General features: G+C 42.1%; 1 protein-coding gene across 1 annotated transcript in view; it reads left to right on the top strand.

Annotated features, from left to right (window-relative positions):
- LOC112077091 (probable G-protein coupled receptor 149) overlaps positions 1-4,859 on the top strand; it is a gene marked incomplete at its 3' end in the record, with an annotated part of 29,177 nt that extends 24,318 nt beyond the window's left edge. Inside the window, exons 5-6 of the mRNA XM_070441562.1 lie at positions 3,979-4,044; positions 4,438-4,859. Coding sequence (XP_070297663.1) covers positions 3,979-4,044; positions 4,438-4,859 — 488 coding nt within the window. The remainder of the gene's footprint in view (positions 1-3,978; positions 4,045-4,437) is intronic.
- Between the last annotated feature and the right edge of the window lie 7,653 nt (positions 4,860-12,512).

The raw sequence follows: 12,512 nt of genomic DNA, 5'->3' as shown, positions 1-12,512 counted from the left end.
AGGTATATTTATTTTATTTATTTTTTATTTCACCTTTATTTTTAACCAGTAGGCAAGTTGAGAACAAGTTCTCGTTTACAATTGCGACCTGGCCAAGATAAAGCAAGTAGTTCGACACATACAACAACACAGAGTTACACATGGAGTAAAACAAACATACAGTCAATAATACAGTAGAAAAATAAGTCATAAACAATGTGAGCAAATTAGGTGAGATAAGGGAGGTAAAGGCAAAAAAAGGCCATGGTGGCAAGTAAATACAATATAGCAAGTAAAACACTGGAATGGTAGATTTTGCAGTGAGAATGTGCAAAGTAGAGATAGAAATAATTGGGGTGCAAAGGAGCAAAATAATAAATACAGTAGGGGGGGGGTAGTGTTTTGGGCTAAATTATAGATGGGCTATGTACAGTGCAGTAATCTGTGAGCTTGCTCTGACAGCTGGTGCTTAAAGCTAGTGAGGAGGATACGTTTTTCCAGTTCAGAGATTTGTAGTTCGTTCCAGTATTTGGCAGCAGAGAACTGGAAGGAGAGGCGGCCAAAGGAAGAATTGGTTTTTTGGGGTGACCAGAGATATACCTGCTGGAGTGCTTGCTACAGTGGGTGCTGCTATGGTGACCAGCGAGCTGAGATTAGGGGAACTTTACCTAGCAGGGTCTTGTATATGACCTGGAGCCAGTGGTTTTGGCGACGAGTATGAAGCAAGGGCCAGCCAATGAGAGCTACAGTCGCAGTGGTGGGTAGTATATGGGCTTTGGTGAACAAAACGGATGGCACTGTGATTAGACTGCATCCAATTATATTATAAATTATTATATATTATTATATTATAATATTATAGTATTATACTTTGCATTCAGAAAGTATTCATACCCCTTCCCTTTTGGGAAGTGGATTAAATGGGTTACGTTTGTCCCTCATCATCTACACCCACAATACCCATAATGACATCACAATACCCCATAATGACATCACAATACCCAATAATGATAAAGTGAAGACAGGTTTTTAGAAAAGATTTCTTAAATGTATTCAAAATTCAAACAGAAATACCTTATTTACATAACTATTCAGACCCTTTGCTATGAGACTCGAAATTGAGTTTGGGTGTATTCTGTTTACATTGATCATCCTTGAGATGTTTCTACAACATTGAGTGGAGTCCACCTGGTGGTTAAATTCATTGATTGGACATGATTGGAAAGGCACACACCTGTTCTATATAAGGTCCCACAATTGACAGTGCTGTCAGAGACAAAAACCAAGCTATGAGGTCGAAGGAATTGTCCGTAGAGCTCCGAGACAGGATTGTGTTGAGGCACAAATCTGGGAGAGGTACCAAAACATTTCTGCAGCATTGAAGGTCCCCCAAGAACATAACACTGTGTATACGTTCCTTCATTCATTGAATTCCTATCCTACAATATCTCTGAAAACGGCCCCATGCAATGCACCCTGGACTAAAGAGACAGACAAATAGGAAACATGTGCTGAACTCTCTGTTAAATTACACATTTCTCCAGGGTAGGAATATGGCAACAATATGATCAATGGCTCATTTAGAGAGAATACATTCTCCCGAGTTATGACATCAGCCAGATTGAAATCTGACATGCATGATAGACGATTTAGAGATCTCAATGTCATATAATTCTTTAACTTCCAGTGTATTGAGAGAGACTTTATCACGGTTGCCACGTCATACCGGACGGATTTCTGCCTGCTTGAACGCCAACAACTCAGATACACATGAAAAACAGGAAATGACCCAGGGAATCGAGAGAACGTCACTCAGAGGTGCACAAAAGCAATATACCACTAAATATTATATATAACAATAATATAACATGACCCATTCATTTAAGGCCAGGCTCCACACCCTAATACGAATTGTTGGTTCTATTAATCATATCACAATCAACTTTTACCAGGTGAATTTAGACACAAATAAAATACTTTTTTGTATTACAATATTCTGGATAATTTTTTATTTGAATATGCAAATAAAGGCAATACCTCATTACATATGCATATATTGCATATCAAGCAAGAGTATTTTTCGGACATTGGATGAAGCTAGCCCAATATGTTTTGCTTCATTGTGTTAATTACACTCCAGGACTGGACTTGTCAAAACAGATTTGGATAAAATACTTTTTATCTGTAAAATACTGAAGACGTTGTAGAAAATGTATTTTTTGGTTAAAAATTTTACCCAAAAAAGGGTTATGTAGAATAAAAATGTGACAGCATATAAAACAATTTCATCTGAGCAAGTTTGGAGAATAATATCTAAGGATAACCACACAACATTTGGTGAATGTAGAGGCTTCTGAAGCTGAAACAAGTGTGTTAGCGTGTGTGAACAGTCTGACTTTCGGGAAATGGCAGATAAAGACAAGTACATAAATTAAGACTACCAAACTCCAAAACCTATTTAGACCCAATCACCATATCTTTAAAGTAAGATACTAAATATAGTTCAGTTTCTAAACATTTTCTATGAAATAGGCATTTGAAATTCTGTGTAATTCAATGTAGTGAGCTGTGAAATGATTGATGTATGTCCATTATAAAGTGGTTAAAATTCATACAAATGTTGATGACGGTTGTATGATATAAACTAAGAAAATACATATTTTAATCAAGTTTTTTGACATTTTTACGTTTACTTTTTGAAAATACTAATATTATGGACCAAAATACCAACAATGTAAAAATTTAAAATGTAATTTCAGTTTGTGGTGCCTGGCCTTAAAAGATTGTATACACTGGTGTACAAAACATTAGGAACACCTGCTCCTTCCCTGACATAGACTGACCAGGTGAATCAGGTGAAAAGCTATGATCCCTTATTGATGTTGCTAGTTAAATCCCCTTCAATCAGTGTAGATGGAAGAGGAGACAGGTAAATACACATTTTTAAGCCTTGAGACAATTGAGACATGAATTGTGTATGTGGGGCGGCAGGTAGCCTAGTGGTAGAGCATTGGGCCAGTAACCGAAAGGTTGCTAGATCGAATCGCAGAGCTGCCAAGGTAAAAATCTGTCGTCCTGCACCTGAACAAGGCAGTTAACCCACTGTTCCATCATTGTAAATAAGAATTGTTTCTTGACTAGTTAAAATAAAAACATGTGAAATTCTGAAGGTGAATGGGCAAGACAAAATATTTAAGGGCCTTTGAACAGGGTATGACAGTTTGTGCCATGTGCACTGGTTTTATTGTGTCAAGAACAGCAACACTGTTGGGTTTCTCACGCTCAACACTTTCCCATGTGTGTATCAAGAATGGTCCACACCCAAAGGACATCCAAGCCAACTTGTACAACTGTATTGGCGTCAACATGGGCCAGCATTCCTGTGGAACGCTTTTGATACCTTTTGAAGTCCATGCCCTGACAAATTTTAGGCTGTTTTGAGGGCACAAATCAAATCAAATTTTATTTGTCACATGCGCCGAATACAACAGTGAAAAGCCCTTAACCAACAATGGCAGTTAAAAAAAATATATAAAAAAATACGATAATAAATGAAAGTAACAAATAATTAAAGAGCAGCAATAAAATCACAATATTAGGAATATTAGGAAGGTGCTCTAATGTTTTGTTCTAAATTTGGAGATACCAGACCAACTCACCTCAGAATCAATTGTTTTTAGAGTGACTTAAAAAAATGTAGATGAGACAGATAACATTTGTTGTGAGCAAGAGTAGTGACAGCCAGGGAAGTGTTGGGGAAAATTTGGTGACATATGGTGGTTCTGTTGGAATTACGGTGTGTGGTGGGCAGTTTACCCCACATTACCCTATGTTGTAATCTTAATGATGAGTACATGCCGTTTATTCACAGACTCTGGTGCTCGTGCGTCAGCCGTAAACGTCCGCAGCTCGTACCTGGAAACGGTATGAAACGGTTGAAGCTTTCTTCCTGACCCTGCTGGCGCCTGCGGTCACGCCGGTGTTCATGCTCTCCGACAGCCTGGATCCACCTTCCGTGCGGGTGCTTCATCAACTGCCCGCGGGACACAGAGCATGAGCCCACCGGTAGGGCTATGCACTCTGTGATTGTTAAAGGCAGTGAGCTGAGGTGCAGAGGGAAAAACCAGACGCTTATTCTAAAGCGACGTAACATTTTAACATAAGCTACCTAGGCCTACAGTATATTGCCTTACGAGAATCAAACTCACAGTATTATGGGTAAATGCCCCATAACACACAGTATAGACCCACATTAAACCTAACACATTTACACGACAACAGTTCTTACAATGAAACATAATTTGGGTCTGAAACACGTAAGCATACATCAATGTCAAAAAAATCACTGATCTAAATGAAATATTGTTTATTTATTTTTGGGGCAAAAGTCACTATACATTTTCATTTTCCTGCCCGCAGCAAAGAAGAGGTTTGAATTTAACCTCTCCTTCCAAAAAGGGTACGGAATATACAAGAATCGCACGCGACCAACCCCCACCGAACCCCGTCCGTCGGAAACCTTCCTATTACAACTTCTTCAACTGCGACTTCACAGAAAACCAGCTTGCCGTGCTGGACAGCTCCGGGGTCCGCAGCCTGCAGGCCGACTGGAGTTCAGGACCCCACTGCAGTGGACAGCTCCCCACTGCGGTGAACATGGCGAGCTGCTTCTCGAGGCAAGTTGCAGGTGGAGGAGAGGCCCTGGCGCTGGCAGACTGCCTCCAATTTCCTCACGATAACCACAGAGACCAGGACCTCAACTCACGTCGTCGGTGTTCGAGGGAACGGAACGGAGGACTGTCGCGCGTGTTAGAGTGCATAAAAATGGAGCTGACGGACCTGGGAGGTGTAGGAGTAAATCCGAGAGGACCCCCAGACAGGTAGCTTACCTCGCAACGTTTCCCTAAGTGGCTAACATAAACAAACATTTAGTCTATACCTACCAGTGCCATATATTTAGAAAATAATATGGCTCTGGGTAGTCTTAGGCTAGCTAGGTAAATAAATGTTTACACTATGCTGCATCACTTTGACGTGTATAGCCTAACCCAGTGGTTCTTCATCCTGGTCCTTGGAACCCAAAGAGGTGCACATTTTTTTGCCCTAGCACCTTACACCTGATTCAAATGATCAACTCATCATCAAGCTTTAGATTAAATCAGGTGTGTGGTAGTGCTGAGACAATAATTATTCAGGTCCTCTGTGTTTCCAGGACCCGAATTAAGAAACACCGATAACATACAGATTGAAGCCCTGTTGACATGGCAGTTTGAAGGGACTCAAATCAGATTCATTTGCACATCTAATTCCAATCTGTTCTTTTTCCTGCAGTCTGAACTGCCCAAAAAGCACATGGAATCTGATATTTCAAGCCACATTTCGAACCACTTTCATTGGTGGTTTGAAGTCTATTACAAATTATTTCCTGGCCATGTAAATTGTGGTCTGAAAGGTCAAATCGATTTATTTTCCATATCTAGCTACTCTGTTAACAGTTGACAATAACATGTTGTAGTTAGTTAGCTAGTTAGCTTGTTAATTGTTTACAAACAAAATTAATGAAGATGTGTTAGAAAGTTAAAACAGCTACCTAGCTAACTAGTTGACTGCTGTGACTAACTAGTTGACTGGTGTGACTAGCTAGTTGACTGCTGTGTACTAGTAGTTGACTGTTGTGGCTAGCTAGTTGACTGCTGTGACTAGCTAGTTGACTGCTGTGACTAGCTAGTTGAATGCTGTGACTAGCTAGTTGACTGCTGTGACTAGCTAGTTGACTGCTGTGGCTAGCTAGTTGACTGCTGTGACTAGCTAGTACTGTGATGTGGCTAGCTAGTTGACTGCTGTGACTAGCTAGTTGAATACTGTGACTATCTAGTTGACTACTGTGACAAGCCAAAATGATTTGTTTTGGAAGTGGATAATTGTTTTTAATTTAAAGTATTCTTAAAACCTCTTATGGCTGCAGGTGAATATTGAAAAAACTGGAAAATATGTGCACATTTTCAAACGGCCTCTAAGAAACTTTATTTTACAATATGCATATATTTACTACTGTTGGATAGATAACAGTCTATAGTTTCTAAAAAGGTTTGAATTATTTCTCTAAGTCGAACAGAAATATTTTTACAGCATTTTCCCAGCCGAATTGAGATTTCCAAAATGCGATGTGTCTCTTTAAGACCTTGTCTATAAAGGCCATTAGACTTGGGACCGTAGAAACACGTCACACTCCTTCATCATGTGTAATGCGGAAGTGAGAATTGAAAGCAGTCGAATATCTCGTCCATGGACTGAATAACACACCTTCTTGTGAGGACCTGCGCAGTTAAAAAAAAAATTCGGGCGCCGAAGCATAATTTGGTCTCGGCTACTGAGAAGGTCGATAACGGTGAATATGATCTCTGACTTCGATATTATTTGATACATGTCACAAAATCATCCTAAAGTATGTTTTTCAAATATACTTTAATTATATTATTGCAATTTATTCTGGACTTTAGATGTGATGAGACGGGAAGAATTTTTTGAAGAAAGACAGATTAGCGCCGCAATGCTATTGTGCTTGCTAACCAAAAGGGGAAATAGTTCGTTCTGAACCCAACTAAAGACTCTACTGGACATTGGACCCCGTTACAACATTCTGATGGAATATCAAACAAAGATAAGGACCCAATTTGGGATGCTTTTTCATATATCTGTCGAACTGTTGTATGCTAACTGTGCTAGGCAGCGCTTGATTTATGCTAGTGCTGCCTTATGCTAGCTTATGTGTTAGCTAATATAACGATATATGTGTTTTTCGCTGTAAAACACTTCAAAAATCGGAAATATTGGCTTTATTCACACGCATATCTGTCTTTCATTAGCTATCCACCATATGTTTTTCTGAAATGTTTTATGAGGTGTAATTAGTAGTCGACGTTGGTGTATGTTATTTTCTCTGGCTACTCCCGTCTGGATTCAGACTTTAGCTAGTGGTAGCATTTGGTAGCATCAATGTAAAACTGATTTATAGCTAAAATATGCACTTTTTATGAACAAAACATTATTTTATTTGTGTACATGTTATATGGACTGTCATCTGAGGTAGTTTTTTCTGGGTTCTTTAGGTTGGTTTTAGTTTATTTCGGTGGCTTGTGCATGCTACTTGAATCATTAATTCATACATCATAATCATATTCATACGTGTCTGTCCACTTGTATTTGTGGTGAGCTAACATAAATATATGTGGTGTTTTTCTCTGTAAACATTTAAAAAATCGGACATGTTGGCTGGATTGACAAGATGTTTATCTTTCAAATGCTGTATTGGACTTGTTAATGTGTGAAAGTTAAATATTTTAAAAAAATAGATTTTTGAATTTCGCGCCCTTCACTGTTGTCATATTAATCCGACGTCGGGATTGCAGCCTGAAGAAGAGATTTTGAACATTCGAAGTAACTGGGAAACGTCCATGTCGACGCATTGTTGTCGGCTTAGCTTTCTACATAACTTCTGAGTGATAGGATGCAGGAGAAACCACCACCAATCAGACTACACCGCCGCTCACACACCAGTCGTTACTATGACGACCGGCGTAGCCATGTCAGCAAACGGACTGCTGTCTGAAACGCAACATTTCGACTTGGTCACCTGTAAACGTGCCTGTTTGAACAGTCCGTGTTCCTAAACTTTATTTGAGCATTAAGACCTGCAGTGTGAACAAGGCTGATCAATATGTCCCCTGCTATCTAGCCACATATGACAGTGATAACGCCCGAGAAAAACAGTGTTTTTTTGGATATAGTGTCATGGGTGTTGTTGTTATATTGGCAAACCGTGCCAATTTATCCGACAAAACACCGGCTTCGAGGGTATTATCACGTTATACAACGGGTTACCAACATATTAAAATTATAACTTGTGGAATAGAACACAGCTGGAATACGCGTTTAACCAATCAGAATTCAGGATTAGACCCCATCCGTTGTGTAATATTCATTATCCTCCGAGACTTCCCCTTTTTTCTGCTTTATTCTCACTTGCGAACAAGTCAACAATCAAGACAATGATGGTCATGAATTAACAGCAGCTATAGTGATATTGTGTAGGCCAACAATAACTAAAACGTTTGTAATTCAGGTCCAATTCTAAGGAACTGCCCCAGGCAAACAGATGGACTTTCATCTCTCTAGGCTACTTGTGAGTTTACACACATTACGTTAGGCAGAAATGACCCATAGCCTCTGTACCGAGCGCACCTGTCGGCGCTGGCAAGCCTGATGGCTTTCTAATTGTGAATAAAAAGCTCACAGATGGTACAAGTGACTTAAATGTCCCGTTTTAGCGGTTCGCTGTTCGCTGTTAGAACATCCAGCAGGCTTCACTTGAAAACAAGCCACGTGGTGTGTGGTTTGTTGTGTGTGTGGTGTGTGTGGTTTGTGTGTGTGTGTTGTGTGTGTGGTTGTGTGTGTGTTGTGGTTGTGTGTGTGTGTGTGTGTGTGGTGTGTGTGTGTGTGTGTGTGGTGTGTGTGTTGTGTGTTTGCATTGAAGTGCCAGTCGTTGCAGAAAGTCACATTACAATCACAGTAATGTTATTGGCTGTTCCTTTTAACCACAGTAACACAGATTCATGTCAGTAATCAAAGCGTAGATCGATGGCCAGAATCATTTCAGTGAATTATCCCTGACATTATGCCCACCAACCCATTAAAATGATATCAGGAGATAGACCTACTGTTAAATGACAACAGGAGATAGGTCTACAGTTAAATGGGAACAGGAGATAGCCTACAGTTAAATGACAACAGGAGATAGGCCTACAGTTAAATGACAACAGGAGATAGGCCTACAGTTAAATGACAACAGGAGATAGACCTACAGTTAAATGACAACAGGAGATAGGTGTGTGTGTGTTGTGTTGTGTGGTTGTGTTGTGTTGTGTGTGTGTGTGTGTTGTGTGTGTGTGTGTGGTTGTGTTGTGTGTGTGTGTGTGTGTGTGTGTGTGTGTGTGTGTGTGTGTGTGTGTGTGTGTGTGTGTGTGTGTGTGTGTGTGTGTGTGTGTGGGTTGTGTGTGTGTATTTGTACCTGAATATTGTTCTGGTAATGGGTTCCTGACTGAATGATATTGAGTTGACAGCCAGGAGAAGCCAGACTGAATGATATTGAGTTGACAGGAGAAGCCAGACTGAATGATATTGAGCTGACACCAGGAGAAGTCAGACTGAATGATATTGAGCTGACAGCCAGGAGAAGTCAGAGTGAATGATATTGAGCTGACACCAGGAGAAGTCAGACTGAATGATATTGAGCTGACAGCCAGGAGAAGCAGACTGAATGATATTGAGTTGACAGCCGGGAGAAGTCAGACTGAAATGATTGAGCTGACAGGAGAAGTCAGACTGAATGATATTGAGCTGACAGCCAGGGAGAAGTCAGACTGAATGATATTGAGCTGACAGGAGAAGTCAGACTGAATGATATTGAGCTGACAGGAGAAGTCAGACTGATGATATTGAGCTGAACAGGAGAAGTCAGACTGAATGATATTGAGCTGACAGCCAGGAGAAGTCAGACTGAATGATATTGAGTGACAGCCAGGAGAAGCCAGACTGAATGATATTGAGTGACAGCCAGGAGAAGTCAGACTGAATGAATTTGAGCTGACAGCCAGGAGAAGCAGACTGAATGATATTGAGCTGACAGCCAGGAGAAGTCAGACTGAATGATATTTGAGCTGACAGCCAGGAGAAAGTCAGGACTGAATGATATTGGAGCTGACAGCCAGGAGAAGTCAGACTTAATGATTTTGAGCTGACAGCCAGGGAGAAGTCAGACTGAATGATATTGAGCTGACAGCCCAGGGAAGTCAGACTGAATGATTTTGAGCTGACAGCCAGGAGAAGTCAGACTGAATGTATTGAGTTGACAGGAAGGTCAGACTGAATGATATTGAGCTGACAGGAGAAGTCAGACTGAATGATATTGAGCTGACAGGAGAAGTCAGACTGAATGATTTTGAGCTGACAGCCAGGAGAAGTCAGACTGAATGATATTGAGCTGACAGCCAGGCGAAGTCAGACTGAATGATATTGAGCTGACAGCCAGGAGAAGTCAGACTGAATGATATTGAGTTGACAGCCAGGAGAAGTCAGAGAAGAGGTCACATGACTAGGGACCAGGACCTCTGACCTCATCCAATGGGTTTTGAGAAGGAGGTGAGGAGAATAGATATGAGGAATCAAATAAATGAATTGAGATTCTCCCCATGTACAACCCTACTGAGGTTCAGCTGCAGTAAAGTAACGTTGTCATGGACGGCAAGGTCAGGTGAATAGTTCAACCTCGGAAATACATAGATGCAGTTTCAGCGACGAGGGAACAAAGGTCCCAGTCCAACTTCTATCGGCCACACAGTAGCCAATTTTACAACATACTGTACCCTACACGTTCTATTTTACAACATACTGTACCCTACACTTTCTCTCTGTTAGAGAAGTCTGCATTTCTCCTCCATCGCTACCAGAAGGTAATATTTTCCTCTCTGGTTTTGTGGGACACTGAGTCCCAAATGAATTGATATGAAGAGAAAAAAGGCTGTGCTCACCATATGCAACATGGGAGAGGAGACAACAGAACATAGAGAATGAAACAGTCTCATTCTGCTACAGATTGCAGCCATCCAGCTACAGGCGTTAGCTGTTCTGAGCGATACCGCTTTGGGGTAGTGGGGAACTCTCGGGAGGTTGGGACCGGGCTTTCTACACACATGCACACACCCTCCGACAAACCATCAAACAGGCAAAGTGTCAATACAGGACTAAGATTGAATCCTACTATGCCCGGCTCTGATACTCATCGGATGTGGCAGGGCTTGCAAACTATCAAGAAGTACAAAGGGGAACACAGCCGCGAGCTGCATAGTGACACGAGCCTACTAGACGAAGCAAAATGTCTTCTATGCTCGCTTCGAGGCTAGCAGCACTGAACCATGCATAAGAGCACCAGCTGTTCCGGACGGCTGTGTGATCACGCTCTCCGTAGCCAATGTGAGTAAGACCTTTAAACAGGTAAACATTCAGACAGATTACCAGGATGCGTACTCAGAGCACATCTGGCTCACATTAACACCATCATCCCAGACACACTGGACCCACTCCAGTTCGCATACCACCCCAACAGATCCACAGATGACGCATTCTCTAGTGTACTCCACACTGCCCTTTCCCACTTGGATAAAAGGAACACCTAAGTGAGAATGCTGTTAATTGAATACAGCTCAGTGTTCAACACCATAGTGCCCTCCAAACTCATCCCTAAGCTCAGGACCCTGGGACTGAACACCTCCCTCTGCAACTGGATCCTGGACTTCCTGACTGGSAGCCTCCAGGTGGTGAAGGTAGGTAACAACACATGCGCCACACTGACCCTCAACATGGGGGACTGTCAGGGATGTGTGCTTAGTCCGTTCCTGTACTCCCTGTTCACCCACGACTGCGTGACTCCAAAAAAGGGGCTGTAGTGAAGTGGATTGAGAGCTTTGTTCCTCTGTGTCTCTATCACTAAGGAACTATCGTGGTCCAAACACACCAACCAACACAGTCGTGAATAGTGCATGCCAACTCCTCTTCCCACTCAGGAGAATGAAAATATTTGGCATAGGCCCTCAGATYCTCAAAAAGTTATACAGCTGCACCAATGAGAGCATATTGACTGGCATCAACTACTTGGCTACTACATCACTACTACATCACTGGAGCCGAGCTCCCTGCCATCCTGGACCTCTATACCAGGCGGTGTCAGATGAAGGCCCTTAGCCTCAATGATGTACTGGGCCTGTACTGGCCGTACGCACTACCCTCTGTAGCGTCTTGTGGTCGGAGGCCGAGCAATTTCGTACCAGGCAGTGATGCAACAGTCAGGATGCTCTGATGTTGCAGCTGTAGAACATTTTGAGGATCTCAGGACCCTGCCACATCTCTTAGTTTCCTGAGGGGAATAGGCTTTGTCGTGACCTCTTCACGACTGTCTTGGTGTGTTGGACCATTCTAGTTTGTTGTTGATGTGGACACCAAGGAACTTGGAAGTTCTCAACCTGCTCCACCACCATCGAGAACGGGGGCGTGCTCTGTCCTCCTTTTCCTGTAGTCCACAATCACACTCCTTAGTCTTGTTACGTTGAGGGATAGGTTGTTATTCTGGCACCGCCGCCAGGTCTCTAACCTCCTCCCTATAGGCTGTCTCATCGTTGTCGGTGATCAATCTACCACTGTTGTGTCGTCTGCAAACTTAATGATGGGTTGGAGTCGTGCCTGCCATGCAGTTGTGGGTGAACAGGGAGTAAAGGAGGAGTCTGAGCACGCACCCCTGAGGAGCTCCAGTGTTGAGGATCAGCATGGCAGATGTGTTGCTACCTGCCCTCAACCATTGAGGGCGGCCCGTCCGGAAATCCAGGATCCAGTTGCAGAGGGAGTTGTTTAGTCTAGGATGCTTAGCTTAGTGATGAGCTTTGAGCGGTACTATGTGATTGAACGCTGAGCTTATCAACCTGAAT

This window comes from Salvelinus sp. IW2-2015, unplaced genomic scaffold (genome assembly GCF_002910315.2).
Source record: "Salvelinus sp. IW2-2015 unplaced genomic scaffold, ASM291031v2 Un_scaffold4266, whole genome shotgun sequence".
In the NCBI taxonomy this organism is placed as follows: domain Eukaryota; kingdom Metazoa; phylum Chordata; class Actinopteri; order Salmoniformes; family Salmonidae; genus Salvelinus; species Salvelinus sp. IW2-2015.
Note: the sequence above shows the minus strand (reverse complement) of the source record. Positions and strands in the feature narration are given on the sequence as shown.